The sequence below is a fragment of the Hemicordylus capensis genome, chromosome 15 (assembly GCF_027244095.1).
Source record: "Hemicordylus capensis ecotype Gifberg chromosome 15, rHemCap1.1.pri, whole genome shotgun sequence".
In the NCBI taxonomy this organism is placed as follows: Eukaryota; Metazoa; Chordata; class Lepidosauria; order Squamata; family Cordylidae; genus Hemicordylus; species Hemicordylus capensis.
Window position 1 is genome coordinate 9076304 of NC_069671.1, and position 15422 is coordinate 9091725.

Genomic DNA, 15422 nt, shown 5'->3' on the forward strand with positions numbered 1-15422 from the left:
TTGGAACAGTCATCACAATCTTCAGGCACACAAGCTCCTTCAAGCTCACTATTAAAGCTTTGTGGTATTCAAGATACTGATTTCTTCTGATTTCATAATGCTCAGCTGTAATCTCTTATGTTTAATCTTCTTGTTTCAACTTTGGGCAAACTTCCATGCTTTGTAGGCTAACGACATACATTTAAAATGCATTTAATATAGGCATTTTTAAAAGCGGAACCTCGGAACTCTTTAATTTACATGAAGATTTAGCATATAACCAACACAGAGATTTCCTGTTAATTGTCTTTGCAAAAAAAGTGTAAGTGTTACATTATATCAGTATAGCAAATGTGTTTGTAAAAATTAGACGTGTTTTCAGAATGAAATAAAAACTCCCCCTGGGATTTGATCTTCAGCAGGTTTTCCTTTACAAGCAAATGTTGAATAATAAATTCAGAGTTAGCCAAGAGCTTCCGGAACCTGACACTCCGAAAGATATTTCCTGTAGGAGATTTTTTTTCATACATAATTCTATTTGGAAATGGCTTTGTTTGAATTTAACAGAGCAGCCTATGCACAGGTACTGAAAGAAAACATATTCTCCACATAATAGAATATGAATTCTTCATTCAATTAAATTCTCATATTTGATAGAAACACACACACACACACACACACCCCATTCAAGTCAACAAAGGTTTCAGAAATTCACTGACAAAAGAGTAACTGTCTTTTGCCTGGCTGCCTCATTCATTTGAGCAAATTAAACATCAAAAGCTCAGAGGGTAACATCACAATAGCCAATAAAATTCAAAGAGACTTTATGCCAGGGGTTGAACTACAACTCCCATCATCCTCAGCCACAGTGGCCAATAGCCAGGGCTGATGGGAATTGTAGGCCAACATCTGCAGGAGGGGTGAGCTTGGACATCCCTGCTGCATACTAAAATAGAAAGCTAACCTAATGTAAGCTCCATGGGGCAGAGACCTGCCTCCTTCTGCATATGCTGTGAAGACCAGGAACTGAGCTGTGATGGCCCTCTATACTAAATGTTGATCTTAAAAAATAAAATGTGAGCATAGCTGTTGTGTAACAATGTACACTACAGCACAGAGTAGCCCCAAATAGCTCACTCAGCTAGGTCCAATCATCAGACTCCAAGATTTCCTGTTTAAACAGGGTTCCGTCGACTTTAGTTTTTGTTCACTGGGCAGCCATTATTGCTGCCCAGTTGCCACCAATCCCCTCTCTTCCCTCAGATCCTCTTCCGGCACACAGGCAGAGGGCTTAGGAGTGAAGCAGATCTTCTGTCATTTGCCCTGGAAGATGGAGATGGGAAGGAACAGGGGGAGCCCTTTCTGGGAGCTCAGGAAGGATCCCTTCTCTGAAATGGCAGTAGAAATGAGACCTCTGGCGGGGAGATCTGGGTGGTGCTGGGTGTCCTGCTCGCCAGAGGGCTGCGGTACTCGTCACTGGCGAGCTGGCAAGTGGATTTGTAGAGGCCTGGGTCCAAACCTCAGACTCCTCAATGCACGTCTGCCTTACTAACAGGCCTCCCCACGGACTGGCATGCATTACAACTTCCTCAAACTATTTCAAGACTCTGAATTTGAAGTCTGCATCTTCGGAAACGTGCAGCGGCAGCTATATTAAGACGGCCTCCCTTAAGATCCAGGGCCAAAGTGGTGGTAAATGCGTTTCCTAACAGCTAATATTCCAGCACTGAAGTGGCAATTAAAATTCCATTTGTTAATTATAAGAAGATAGCAACACCATACAGATCAGATTGTTGCGTAGGGGCAAACGGACCAATTCTCAAAGTGCTTCGTTGGCACAAACATCAGACACACAACGAAGACCAGAGCCAAACTGCTTTGACGATCAGCATCTTTGTTAATGGTTTAGGAAGAAAAACCCAACTGAGAGAGAAGTCAGGAACTAGGAAGCTGCCATAGACCAGGCCAGACCACTAGCACAGATCTAGCACAGACTGGAAGGGGCTTCGCCAAAATCTGCCTTAAACCTGTTTTAATTGTTATTGGTTTTAAACTGTTTTGAAGATCTGTTTGTATTGATTGCTTTTAAAATGACCGCTTTGCAGGTTTTGTTTTTGTTGTTGAGCCATTTGGATGGGGTGGTATATAAATGGAATAAATAAAAAATAAAGGTTGCAGGCAGGAATCTCTCTCAGCCCTGTCTTGGAGATGCCAGGGAGGGGATTTGGAACCTTGTGCATGCCAGCATGCAGATGCTCTTCCCAGAGTGACCCCATCCCCTGAGGGGAATATCTTACAGTGCTCACACAAGTAGTCTCCCAATCAAATACAAACCAGGGTGGACCCTGCTTAGTAAAGGGGACAATTCATGCCTGCTACCACAAGATCAGCTCTTCTTCTGAACCCTAACCAGCTTGAGGTAGGGCCCCCCTCAGTATTGTCTAAACAGACTGGCAGCTGCTTCTCCAAGGTTGCAGGCAGGAGTCACTCTCAGCCCTGTCTGGAGATGCCGGAGAGGGAACTTGGAACCTTCTCCATGCAAGCATACAGGTGCTCTTCCTGGAGCGGCCCCATCCCCGATCTTATGGTGCTCACACCTGTAATCTCCCATTCAAATGCAAACCAGGGCAGACCCTGCTTAGCAAAGGGGACAAGTCATGCTTGCTACCACCAGACCACATTTCCTAGCCCAGATGCTGCCCGGGATTGAACGTGGGACCCTTCTGCGTGCAAAGCTGATGCTCTGTCACTGAGCTAAAGCCCCACCCCTGAATAACGATGGATTCTTCAAGTGCCCGTGAACACATCGCTACAGGGAGCAAAGCTCTCTTACACAACATTGCACTTTGGTTCCTCACAGTGCCCAACAAAACCTCCAAATGATTATGACTCATTTGTGAACCGCGGGCAATTTATTCACCCGGGAGTAGAGGTAGTAATTTACTTCGTATTGATCACAGGGAATAAGAACGGTTGTACAAACATCCTTGAGTTCAAGGTAAGTAAAGCTGCAGTATCAATAAGATATAATGAACCTTTTCTTTCCTACCTACATTGCCTTTCAGTTAACCATGAGAATTGACCACAAGGAGACACGATGCCGAGAAATTTACCCACGGTGCCTAGGCTAAGCTATCCAGAGGTAGGGTATTTAATAAAATCTAAATTTAAGGAAATTCAGGACCAACAAAAGCAAGTATTTTTCCCCACACATAATCAATCTGTCGAATCCTTTGTCATGGGATGTGGTGATGGCCACCAGCTTGGATGGCTTTAAAAGGGGCTTAGACAGATTCATGGGAGGACAGGTCTATCAATGGCTACTAGTCTGGTGGCTGTGGGCCACCTCCAGCCTCAGTGGCAAGATGCCTCTCGATGCCAGTCACAGGGGAGCAACAGCAGGAGAGAGGGCATGTCCTCACCTCTTGCCTGTGGGCTTCTCAGAGGCATCTGGTGGGCCACCTTGAGAAACAGGATGCTGAACTAGATGGGCCTTGGGCCTGATCCAGCAAGGATGTTCTATTTGTTCCAGACAGTCCTGTTTCTGTTCTAATTATGTTACCTATAAATCCATTTACCCTCCCCTTCCACAAGATCCGTCACGAAGTCTGGTAATTTTGCCAAGTGTCCATTGCCGGGCTGAAACGGACAACCCTAAAATTTTGGGGCAGGCTCCTATCTCCAAAGAACACTCATCAAGGACTGCTTGGGCCCTATGCACATGTTATGTTCAACACTAGTACTAGCCATGCAAAGTGGACACAAGTACAGATGGGGTCTGTTGCGTGCAGGCACAGTGCTATACTCCTCAACTATATTTGGCATTTCAGGGAGACTACACACAGGTGGCGCAGTGGGAAAATGCTTGACTAACATGCAGAAGGATGCCGGTTCGAATCCCCGCTGGTACTGTATCGGGCAGCAGCGATATAGGAAGATGCTGAAAGGCATCATCTCGTACTGTGTGGGAGGAGGCAATGGTCAACCCATCCTGTATTCTACCAAAGAAAACCACAGGGCTCTGTGGGCGCCAGGAGTCGACACTGACTTGACGGCACACTTTACTTTACACACAGATTCACCTTTAAAATGAACGCAGGCACAGTCATCCACACAATGTGTACTGAGATGGAATCCAGATAAGGCAGAGGCGCTGTTGGTTAATAGGAGAGCCAATCAGGATGAAGGGATCTGACCGGTTCTGGATGGGGTTGCACTCCCCTTGAAAGAACACATGTGCAGTTTGGAGTAATGCTGGACCCGTCTCTGCTTTTGGAAGCTCAGGTGGAGAGGGTGGCCAGAGATGCTTTTGCATGGCTTCGGCTAGCGCACCTTTCTCAGGCAGATCTGACGACAGTTATCCACGCCCGAGTCACGTCGCCGCGCGATTACTGTAGCGTGCTCTACATGGGGCTGCCCTTGAGGAATATTCAGAAACTGCAGCTAACGCAAAATGCGGCAGCTAGGATTTTATCTGGAGCTGCCGGCTGGGATCACATTACACCCATTCTGAAAGCTGCACTGGCTACCAATTTGTTTTCGGGTCCAATTCAAGGTGCTGGTTATTATTATTTATTTATTTACACAGTCAGACAGGTGTTATTGACTGGTTTGTTTTATCCAGACATCGAGTCCTTCCCAAGGACCTGGGATGGCTGAATTTTATTGTCAATTGTTATAGATATCATCGCAGAATATAGGCTGTTCCCAGTAAAGTTGCTTTTTGTAATTGGCTGATGGTGGTGGTGGTTATTATTATTATTTTACATTTATATCCCGCTCTTCCTCCAAGGAGCCCAGAGCGGTGTACTACATACTTGAGTTTCTTCTCACAACAACCCTGTGAAGTAGGTTAGGCTGAGAGAGAAGTGACTGGCCCAGAGTCACCCAACAAGTCTCTTGGCTGAATGAGGATTTGAACTCGGGTCTCCTCGGTCCTAGTCCAGCACTCTAACCACTACACCACACTGGCTTTTGACCTTTAAAGCCCTTAACAGTTTAGGCCCTGGATATCTGAAGTACCACCTGCTCCCAAGGCTTTCTGCCCGCTTGACGATACCATAGCCTAGGCTTTATTCTGGTCTTTGACCAGCAGAACAGCAAAATAGACAAAAACAGCTCAAACAATCTACTCCTACAGAATAATAGAGTCTCTATAAAATTACTTAGCATAGTAAGCAGAAGCTAGAAGTTAAAACTATGAACATAAAACGATATATAAAAGTTAATCAACACTAATATCAGAATGACACTGAGTATAAAGGTGGCAGGACAGCACTAATATCAGAATGACACTGAGTATAAAGGTGGCAGGACAGCAAAAAAAGGTGGCAGGACAGCAAAAATTAAAAATTAATACAGAACGGTGTTAATTCTCCTACCATATTGTATTCTATACTATGTATGGCAGCAACATGTCCAGCGAGCGGAGGCAACGTACGTATAGGCATTTGAGCTTGACAAGATCATCGGAGGGGGCTCTGCTCCGCGTGCCAATGGTGAGAGAGGCTCGGTTGCCGAGCACACGGGACAGGGCCTCCTCAGCAATGGCCCCCAGGCTTTGGAAGGCTATCCCTGCTGGCTTCTGCCCCTCGGTCTTATTGACAGTTTTTAGGGGGGAAAGTAAAGACGTGGCTCTTCACCCAGGCTTCTGAACGAAAGTATTGCCTTTACGGTTGCTGCTTTGTGTTTTATGTATTACTAGCTGGCCCGGGCGCAGAGCATCTGCACCTCGAGTGGGCTCTTTTTTCCCCCACCTCCTCCCCTTGCCTGGTGCTGCTTTCTCCCCCATTCTCGGGGGCTGCTGCTGCTTTCTCCCCCACTCCCGGCAGCTCACTTGAGAACTCTCGGGAGAGCTGCCACGCACGGGATTACTCATGGGTACGTCTTAGTGAACTATATATATAGAAGATTGTTATTCACCTGACCCTTTATACTTTAATTGTGCATGGTTTTAATTCTATCGTCAACCGCTTTGAGATTATTTTACTGACGAGTGATATATGCATTGAACAATCAATCAATCAATGCAGAGATCTGGCCGAAGGTACAATGTAAGGCCTGAAGACGGCTTCGGAGGATGCTCTCGCGGGACTCAAAACACAGCCAGCTTCCAAGCAACTGGTTCGCTGACTCCCCAGTTCCCAAGCGTCAGGGGTTTCGCCTCCCCCAGGGCATCTCTCACCTTGCTTGGCCTCCAGCTCCTCCTGCGTCAGCTGGGGCTTCTTCTCTTCAGCGGCGCTGCTGGAGGCGGCAAAGGCCGTGCTGCTGCTGCTGGCAGCCCCACTGGCGCTCTCCTGGCCTTCCTTGCCCTCTTCCCCTTCCTCGTCGCTGTCGTCGTCGAGTTTCACGCGGTTTTTCTCCAAGGGAAGCATGTCGTTCTCCTTGGCTCGGATCGCAAAGCTGATGGGGGCAAACGACGCTGTGGAAAGAATAAGGGGGAACCAACCGTTTTGCTGAGTACGGATAAACGGCGATGCATATTTATACACTGCTTTTCAACCCAAGCTCCCAAAGCGGTTTACATAGAAATAAATAAATAAAAAGAAATAAAATGGCTCCCTGTCCCCAAAGGACTCATCATCTAAAAAAACACGAAATATAAGACCAACTTCAGCAACAGCCACTGGAGAGATGCTGTGCTAGGGATGGACAGGGCCAGTTGCTCTCCCCGCTGCAAATAAAGTAGGCAATTTTTACAGAGCAGTGCAAGGTTAACGTCTTGGGCCAGGGGGTGTGGGGCAGAAGTGCGACCTGTATAATAAAATTATCACATTAAGGAATCTCCTTTTGAGGGAGATTTGTTTGCCCCATCATGGATTGCCTTCAGGTGATAAACAAAAGGACTCCTTTTTTAAAGAGCGTTTGAGGCAAATGGCAACGGGTTGCTCTGCTGGGGAAGGACCGCAGCCCAGTAGATGAGCATCTGCTTTGCATGCAGAGGTCCCCAAGGTTTGAACGCCAGCAACTCCAGGTAGGGCTGGGACAGACTCTGGCTTGAAGTCTTGGAGATCCACTGCCAGTCAGTGACAGCAACACTGAACTAGATGGACCAAGGGTCTGACTCAGTATGAAGCAGCTTCTTACGTAGCAGCAAGAGGTTGTGTGATTGTGTGTGTGTGTGTCCTGTTTGCATGGGCAGTGTCTTCTCTTCCCGAACATAGCTCATCCACTTTGGGTGCAGAAGGTCCCAGCTTCCATCCCTGCCAGCATCTCCAGGTAGGGCTGAGAGAAACTCCTGCCTGTAACTTTGGAGAGCTGCTGCCAGCCAGTGACAGCAATACTGAGCTAGATGGACCAAGGGGGTCTGACTCAGCATAAGGCAACATCCTTCTGTTGGAGATGGGGCCTTAACTCAATAGCTGAGCATCTGCTTTGCATGCAGAAGGTCTCAGGTTCAATCCGTGGTAGCATCTCCAGGTAGGGCTGCGAAAGACCCGTGCCTGAAACCCTGAAAAACTGCTGCCAGTCTGTGTAGACAGTACCCAGCTAGATGGTCCAATGATCTGACTCAATAAAAGCCACTCCCTATGTAATCTGTGCTATGCTTATTCTTTGTCGTTGCGCTGTGTTGTAGCTATCCTGTCTTGTTGCTGCTTACATATGGATTATGCCTTGCAGATCCTTGCTGCTGCAAGCAGGTAATAAATATTTATATACATATATGCATAAATAAAAAGTAGTATGATTCCGTTGCCTGTTTCCATCATTCTCTTAAAACTAAAACATGTTAACAAGGTAGGAGAAAAAATTACTGCAGAAGAATAAGAAAGGCTTTTCACTCCACTCTGGTCTTTGGAGAGAAAAATGAAAATATAGATTCGCTGCAGTTTCACCCTCATCTTCTGCAGAGTGTTCGAGTTACAATTACACATCTTTTCAAAAGGGACAGTTTAAACTTAGTAAAGTGGTATTCTGTTAAAAAGGCAGAAGAGCAAGCTACACACGGATCGGTATCAACACCTCTCCCTCCTCTAAGCTTTGATGGTTCCTTAAAAACAGCAGAAGACAAACGGCCCCCTGAGGGATCTCTGCACATTCTGTAAATCCCTCCTAGGGAAACATTCAATTATAATTTAGAAGATGGGGGGTGGGAAGGGACGGGACATCCCAATCTTGTTCTTCCGATTAAGAGAATTCCGACCTGAAGATTTTGGATGTGTATTACTAAAGCCATTGAGACATCAAGGCTGGAAGACTCAGCCCACAGAGCAGAACAGTACAGCAATTTTATGTAGAGTACTGGTGTGGGGTGGTGGTGGTAGAGGGAACATTTACAACAGCACAAAAAAATCACAGTAAGCCAAGCAGCACAGGAACAAAGGAAGCTGCCTTATAGCACGCAGGCCATTCGTTCTTCTAGCTGCCTTACACAGGGTCAGACCATTGGCCCATCTAGCTCAGGATTTTCTACACAGTCTGGCAGCGGCTTCTCCAAGGTTGCAGGCAGGAGTCTCTCTCAGCCCAGTCTTGGAGATGCTGCCAGGGAGGGAACTTGGAACCTAGATGCTCTTCCCAGAGCGGCTCTGGGAATATCTGACTGTGCTCACACTTCTAGTCTCCCTTTCATAAGCAACCAGGGCAGACCCTGCTTAGCATGCTTGCTACCACCAGACCAGCTCTCTTCAGCTTCCTATGTTCCTATGACTGGCAGCAGCTCTCCAAGGTTGCAGGCAGGAGTCTCTCAGCCCCACCCTGGAGATGCTGGCCGGAACTGAACCTGGGACCCTCTGCATGCAAGCAGATACTATGCCACTTAGCTATAGCCCAGCCCCTCTCTTACAGCAGACAGTGCTCCCAAGACATCAGTCATCCCAATGCAAATCAAAGTGAACCCTGAAGATTCCGCAAAGGGCACTATTCATTCTAGCGCCTGCAAGACCGGCTCTCGACCCCCACAGGCAAGCAGCACCACAACAAAGGAGGCAAGCAAAGCTGAAGCGGTCAGAAAGCACCGAGTGGAGTCGACGCTCTAACTGCCAAATCAACCACATCGTGCTGGGAGCACGATGTGGTCAGGGCGCATGTGGCGCTAGAGAATTCTACCCTGTGAGGTCTTCCACAGCTGCAGTACCCAGGCTTATGATTACCATACGGCTCACTTTAAAGATCTCTCGTTCAGCAGAATGAAGACAATCTATATATGAAAACTAGGAACATGGGAACATAGGAAGCTGCCTTCTACCAAGTCAGACTATTGATCCCTCCAGCTCAGTATTGTTTACCCAGACTGGCAGAGGCTTCTCCAAGGTTACAGGCAGGAGTCTCTCCCAGCACTATCTTGGAGATGCTGCCAGGGAGGGAAGCTGCAACCTTCTGCATGCAAGCAAGGAGCTGCTCGTTCCAGAGAGGCCCGGTCCCGAAGGGGAATCTCTTCCAGTGCTCATACATGTAGTCTCCCATTTAAATGCAACCCAGGGCAGGCCCTGCTTAGCCAAGGGGACAATTCATGCTTGCTACCATAAGATCAGCTCTCGTCTTCTGGTGCCTATTCCTTTGGCAATGTAATCCTGTTTTAAAAAACCTTTCTGCAAAAACAGGAAAGAATATCTTGGACTACCAAATTTGATGGAGCGCATTTGCTGTTATCTGACTAATGTGAGTCCCTGAAGAAGGCTTCAGCCAACACAAGTTGGGCTCAAATAAATAAGTTTACAGAACCGTGGGACTTTTGACTTTTCATTTGCAACTGTATTTAGTGTTTCTCGTTTTTCTTCACCTATTCCTTAGGGGCTTGTTCAAAAAGCTCAGAATGTATGATTTACAATCACAAGATATATCAGCATGTTTGGATTTTATGCTGGGTGGGTTCTCTGGCTTGGCCTCTCTTCCTCCCAGTCAATTACTGACCTGCCATTCCAACAATAAAGTTAGAAAATTTCCTACTCCTGTTATGGCTGCAGATCTGTTATAGCCATTTTCCTAAAATAACAACTCTCAGCCCTTGTATACATTTTAAGCACCTGAAGCTTCCTTATAAGTATATGTGCTTTGAGCCCCGGCCAAATTTAGCCTGCCTGCCTTCATGTTCTGGACAAAAGAATGATGGACTGGCAAAATATGTTTAGAAGAGAAACTCTGCAGAAAGCTTAACTGTCTGGCAGTATCACTGCTACTTCTGCTGACCATTAATATCATGCTTTGAACGGGCCACTGTTTGAAAGTTTTCATCTTGCTCACCCTCGGGACAACTCTGCTAACCCCTGCTAACTTGGTAAAGAGGCACCTTTTAACGTGGTGATTCTTTTTATTTAGCAGGGGGAAAGTAACTGGCCCTATTCACCCCCAGCACAGTACCTCCAGTGACTGTTGCTGGTGTCTCTCTCATGTTTATTTTTTAGATTGCGAGCCCTTTGGGGACAGGGATCCATCTTATTTATTTATTACCCCTCTGTATAAACCACCCTGAGCCATTTTTGAAAGGGCCGTATAGAAATCGAATAAATAAATAAAAATAAATAATAATAACGTTTTGGGCCCGGGATACCTGAGGGACCGCCTGCTCCCAAGGGTTGCTGCCCGCTTGACGAGATCATCTCAGGGGGCTCTGCTCCGGGTGCCGACAATAAGGGAGGCTTGGTTGTCGTGCACGCGGGACAGGGCCTTCTCTGTTGCTGCCCCCAGACTCTGGAATGCTCTCCCAGTGGCTATTCGCTCCTCGGTCTCCATCACAGGTTTTAGAAAGCATGTTAAATTGTGGCTTTTTACCCAGGCGTTCATATGATTGTCTCTGCTGCTGCTCTTTGTACTCTGTATTGCATTTATGCTTTTTTAATTCTGAATCAGATTTGTTTTATATTTTTAGCTTAATATTTTCATTGTGTCTTTTTTACAATCTTGTTTTTTAAATTTTGCTGTAAACTGCCTTGGGATTGTTTTAATGAAAGGCGGTATATAAATTTAACAAATAAAGAAACAAACTCTCCAGGGAGCTTTACTCTTCACTTTAACTAATTGGGAGCCACGGCAGAAGGTGATGGGATAGGTCCAGAAGTTCCAGAACGCCAAAGAGAAAAGTAGGTCTGGCCTGGAAACCGCATCGATGGGAGATTACCTCGGAACCAGCCGTATCTGAGCTGTTCCCAGCTCTTTGGAAGGCGAGTGGGGCAGAAGTAAAACAGTTGGGGGCGGGGGGGAGAGCCGGTCTTGAGATAGTAACTACTGCTAAGTAGTAGCTGCTATGGAGGGTTGTGGGAGCACCGTCTGCGGTAAGATATCCCTTTGGGGATGGGCCGTAGCTTAGTGGTAGCACACTGGCTTTGCATGCAGAAGGTCCCAGGTTCAGGCCCTGGCAGCATCTCCAGGTAGGGCTTTGGAGAGCTGCTGCTAGTCAGTGTAGATGATACTGAGCGAGGTGGACCAACAGGATGACTTGGTAGAAGGCAGCTTTGTGCATCCCTACATTTTTTGCTTCTTGAATGGTATGGCACAATGCTCCAAAAACTGGAAGAGCTCCTTTGATGCTTGGAATGAACTTATCCGATATGCACTTTTCTGAATTGAGGGGGAGGAAAATATTCATGCTTGGAGTAAAGGGTAATTTCCATGCAGGCCTTCCAGTTCCACATCTAAGAGTCCACTGGATGAAAATTAACCAGCCCGCCTCCAATATAATCCCTAGAGCCGCTGAATCCCAAAACCCCAGAATCCCAATTCCCACCCCACCCACCTCCCTTCGTTAGGGCTACAGCTGAAATTGTTCCATTTTTCCACTTTGCTAATTTCTGTCTTTTCAAAATGACCTTTTCAAACGAAGCCTCGACATGGACCACTCTGAGCCAAGCTGCAATTTACATAAAGAACTGGGAACCTTTTTCACCTTTCCCTCTACATCTGATTTCTTGCCCACCAGGGGATCTGGCCGTCCCGCACAGCAGAACTTGAAGACTTCTTTCGATTTATACAAACATTTAACTACTTTGGGAAATTAATGACATTTCCGTGCCGCAGCAAGGAGGAGTGTGGAGCCCAACGTGCACCCTCACCCACGTGCAATGTTTCACAGCTTGTCTCGAAGCAACTCAGTAACGAAAACTGAACCATTCCTTCAACAGTTCAGGGGAAAAAAAATCCTTCCAATTTCACACAGCTATGGTCTGGCAGCAGATTTTCCCAGATTAAAAACCGTCAGCAAAAGGTGCCCCACACAAATTTCTTATAGCCTCATTGTTGCCTGCTGTGAAAAATCCTCTGAAACGTATAGTTTCTTAGGACCAGGAGCGCAGAACATTTTATCTATCGATTTTATCTTCCCAGAGTGGCCCCATCCCCAAAAGGAAATATCTTACAGTGCTTGCACATGCAGTCTCCCATTCAAATGCAAACCAGGGTGGACCCTGCTTAGCAAAGGGGAGAATTCATGCTTGCTCCCACAAGACCAGCTCTTTCCTTGCCTAGCAAAGCAGCAAGAGGGAACTTGGAACCCTCTTGTGTCCGTCAAAGCTGCAATCTTATGCTCACATTCCTGGAGTCAGTCCCTCTGAAATGTCCTTCTGAGTAATACGCAAGGGATCATGATGCCCAAGGATGGAGGACGCATACTATTAAAGAAATTTATGGACCAGTGAAGCAACTAATTGTCCATGTTTCCCGCCTCCATTGTGCTCCGGTGTCAGAAGATAGGAAGACCAACTCATCCCTAAAATCTTATAAGGGGTCTGTCTCTAGGTGAGCAATTGGGGGGTAGGGAGGGAAGCCAGGATCGCTACCATCTCTTTTCTCCTTGACTACTCCAACATATGCCCAACTTCTTCCAATTTGCTGTACAGTATGCATTAACCCCCAGAGTTTGAAAACTCCAGAGAAGGCCACAGAAATCTGACCGGAGGAAGTATGGAGGAAAAAAAATCTAATTATTTGGTTGAGAGGTTTTTCCTCTCTCCTTCAGATGAGTTCAAGTATTCAAAGACCCTTTCTTGCTAATTACCGCTTTTGGGTTTCGGAGAGGGGAAAGAACACCCTACAGAGACCGAGTTCCAAAGCCTGGGGCTTTGTAAGTTGACGCTGACATACCTTTCATCAGTTTGCCGTCGCTGGCGAATCTGATAACGTTCGGGTCCTTCTTGGCGCCTCCTTGATCAGCAGACTCTGGGTCTTCAGCTGGGGGGTCTGAGGGAAACTGAGCTTCTCCGGGCGCCGTGTTGGCAGAATCGGCAGGGACGTCCTCTGGTAAAGATGCCACCTGCTTATAAAGCAAACACAAAACGGTAAACAACGGGTCCCTTCGCAACCCTAACTGCCTAACTGATCTGAACCAGATTTGCTACAGCTGTAGGGACAGCAAGGGTTGCCTCCATGGCATACTTTGTGATGATGTCATCCACCAAAAATTCAAGATGGCGGAAGCACAGATGTTTGGGGCGCAAGCGGGCTCACTTGTGGACTCCCTAACCCACTTGGCTCAATTTTAGTCCCGCTGAGGGAGAGTGAAAGGAAAGTGGGCAGGTTAGTTCTCACCAGCACAACTTGTTTTGATGTCAGTCTGCCTCGAAATACGGACCCGGATTATAGCCCTGGTCTTGAATATGAGACAAAACGAGTCCGTACCAAGGAATCCCAGGTGGTGTGGATGAGAACTCTCAGCATCCCCAGTCACAGTGGCCTTTGGCTGGGGATGCTGGGAGTTGTAGTCCACATCGGGGATTCCATTACAAGCAACACTGAGTCCAGGCCAGTATGGACTATAACCCTGTATTCCTGCATGCAGTGATAAGATCAGAGATGTTACTTTGCTTTTCTTTGGTTTCCTGATGGAAGCAATGGACAGAGAGCGAGCGAGCACATGAAGTTACTTTAATAGCTGCTCACCAGGGCAGCTTCCCAAAGCACTCACCCTCCCTCCTCACAGCACACCTTCCAGGGAAGGTGAAGTGCCAAGAAGATCAATAGACTAGCCGGCAGGACTGTCACCATCTCCCTTCCACCCGCGGGAGCTATTTTGGAATGCTTTCCCAAATCACTTGGTTTGCTGTTGCAGGCCGACAGCATTTCACATGAGAAATCTCTGTCATGTCCCGTTTTCGATTTAAAAAGCAAAACCCAAGCTCGTTTTCACAAACACCCACAGAAAAGGACAGAAAAACAGAACCACCATACAGCTGAAAGCGGAGTGCCGGCTCACTGAACCACTTCCTTTTGAACTGGCTGCCATTCGTGGGTTCAGGGGCTGGATCCAGGTTCGGGTCAACCATTTTGCTGCGGGATCAGTTTCACACACACAAAAACCAACAACTTCTGAACTGATCGTTGGTTCTGTGTTGAGGAGCCACTCAACTTCCCGATTTGATATGACATCTGAATTAGCAAGCCTGTTTTCAGTCTGGGTTCAGCGGTGAAGTACGGGTTTACAAGGGTTACGCAGGACGTTTGCCTTATACTGATCAGACCATCGGTCCATCTAGCTCAGGATTGCCTAGTCCAACTGGCAGCAGTTTCCCAGGGTCTTTCAAGCAGGACTCCTTCCCAGCCCTACCTGGAGAGAACGAGTGAACCTGGCACCTTCTACATGCAAAGCAGGACTCTCCCAATAAGCTACAGTCCTTCCCGGCATGTGCTCTACCATGGAGCTACGGCCGCCTCCCCCTGCAAAAGCTGCCCTGTGCATCCCCTGCCCCAGCACAGGAGATCAAGCCGGCAAGGCCTCTGTGTGCTTAGGGTGCCAGGATATTTTGTTCTGCGGTGTGGTATAAACAGCCAGGCGGCGCTCTCTGCCATGGCTGCCCTGTGCACACCAGGGATTGGAACCAGCAACCCTAGAAAAGTGCTTTACAATCAGTCACATATTCTTCTAGAACTGAGACCAGGGGTTGCCAACTGGGGCTCCTCCAGATGTTGCCATAACACATTGTGGCTGGGGATGCTGGGAGTTGTAGTTCAGCCACATCGGGAGGAGCCCAGGTTAGGAACCGCTGGCCTAGGCACACAGACAGCTCTTATAACAAGTCAGACCGTGGGGCCACCAAGAACACTAGAACCAGAGGACATCCCATGACACTGGTTGCCAGGAAATCGAGGACCAACAAAAAGAAGCACTTTTTCACACAACGCATAATGAATGGATGGAATTCTCCGCCACAAGCTGTGGTGAGAGCCACCAGCCTGGATGGCTTTAAGAGGGGCTTAGACAAATTCAATGGCTACTAGTCTGATGACTAGCCACAAAGGCAAGATGCCTCTAAATACCACTTGCAGGGGAGCAACAGCAGGAGAGGGGGCATGCCCTCGCCTCTTGCTTGTGGGCTTTGCAGAGGCATCTGATGATCCAGCAGAGTTGGACCAGTTATAGTATGAAACACATGGGGCAAGATATGGACAAGTTCATGCAATCCAAGGCACTGAAGCCAGGCCACTTGGATCCTAAATTCTCCAACAGCTGGCTCTGGTCCTTCTTCACAACACACATAATCCGGTGGAACTGACACTGGGTGGCTTGCTCCTTTTCTTCC

At 47.3% G+C, this 15422-nt stretch overlaps 1 protein-coding gene across 6 annotated transcripts in view; it reads right to left on the bottom strand.

Moving 5' to 3' along the window:
- Positions 1 to 15422, bottom strand: part of SFSWAP (splicing factor SWAP) — a 113650-nt gene that overhangs the window by 45328 nt on the left and 52900 nt on the right. For 5 of the 6 annotated variants that reach the window (XM_053279756.1, XM_053279758.1, XM_053279761.1 and 2 more), the window contains 2 exons: positions 12991 to 13162; positions 6164 to 6400 (listed from right to left, as the gene is read on the bottom strand). In XM_053279756.1, coding sequence (XP_053135731.1) covers positions 6164 to 6400; positions 12991 to 13162 — 409 coding nt within the window. The remainder of the gene's footprint in view (positions 1 to 6163; positions 6401 to 12990; positions 13163 to 15422) is intronic. The other variant, XM_053279757.1, reaches the window with a different exon arrangement.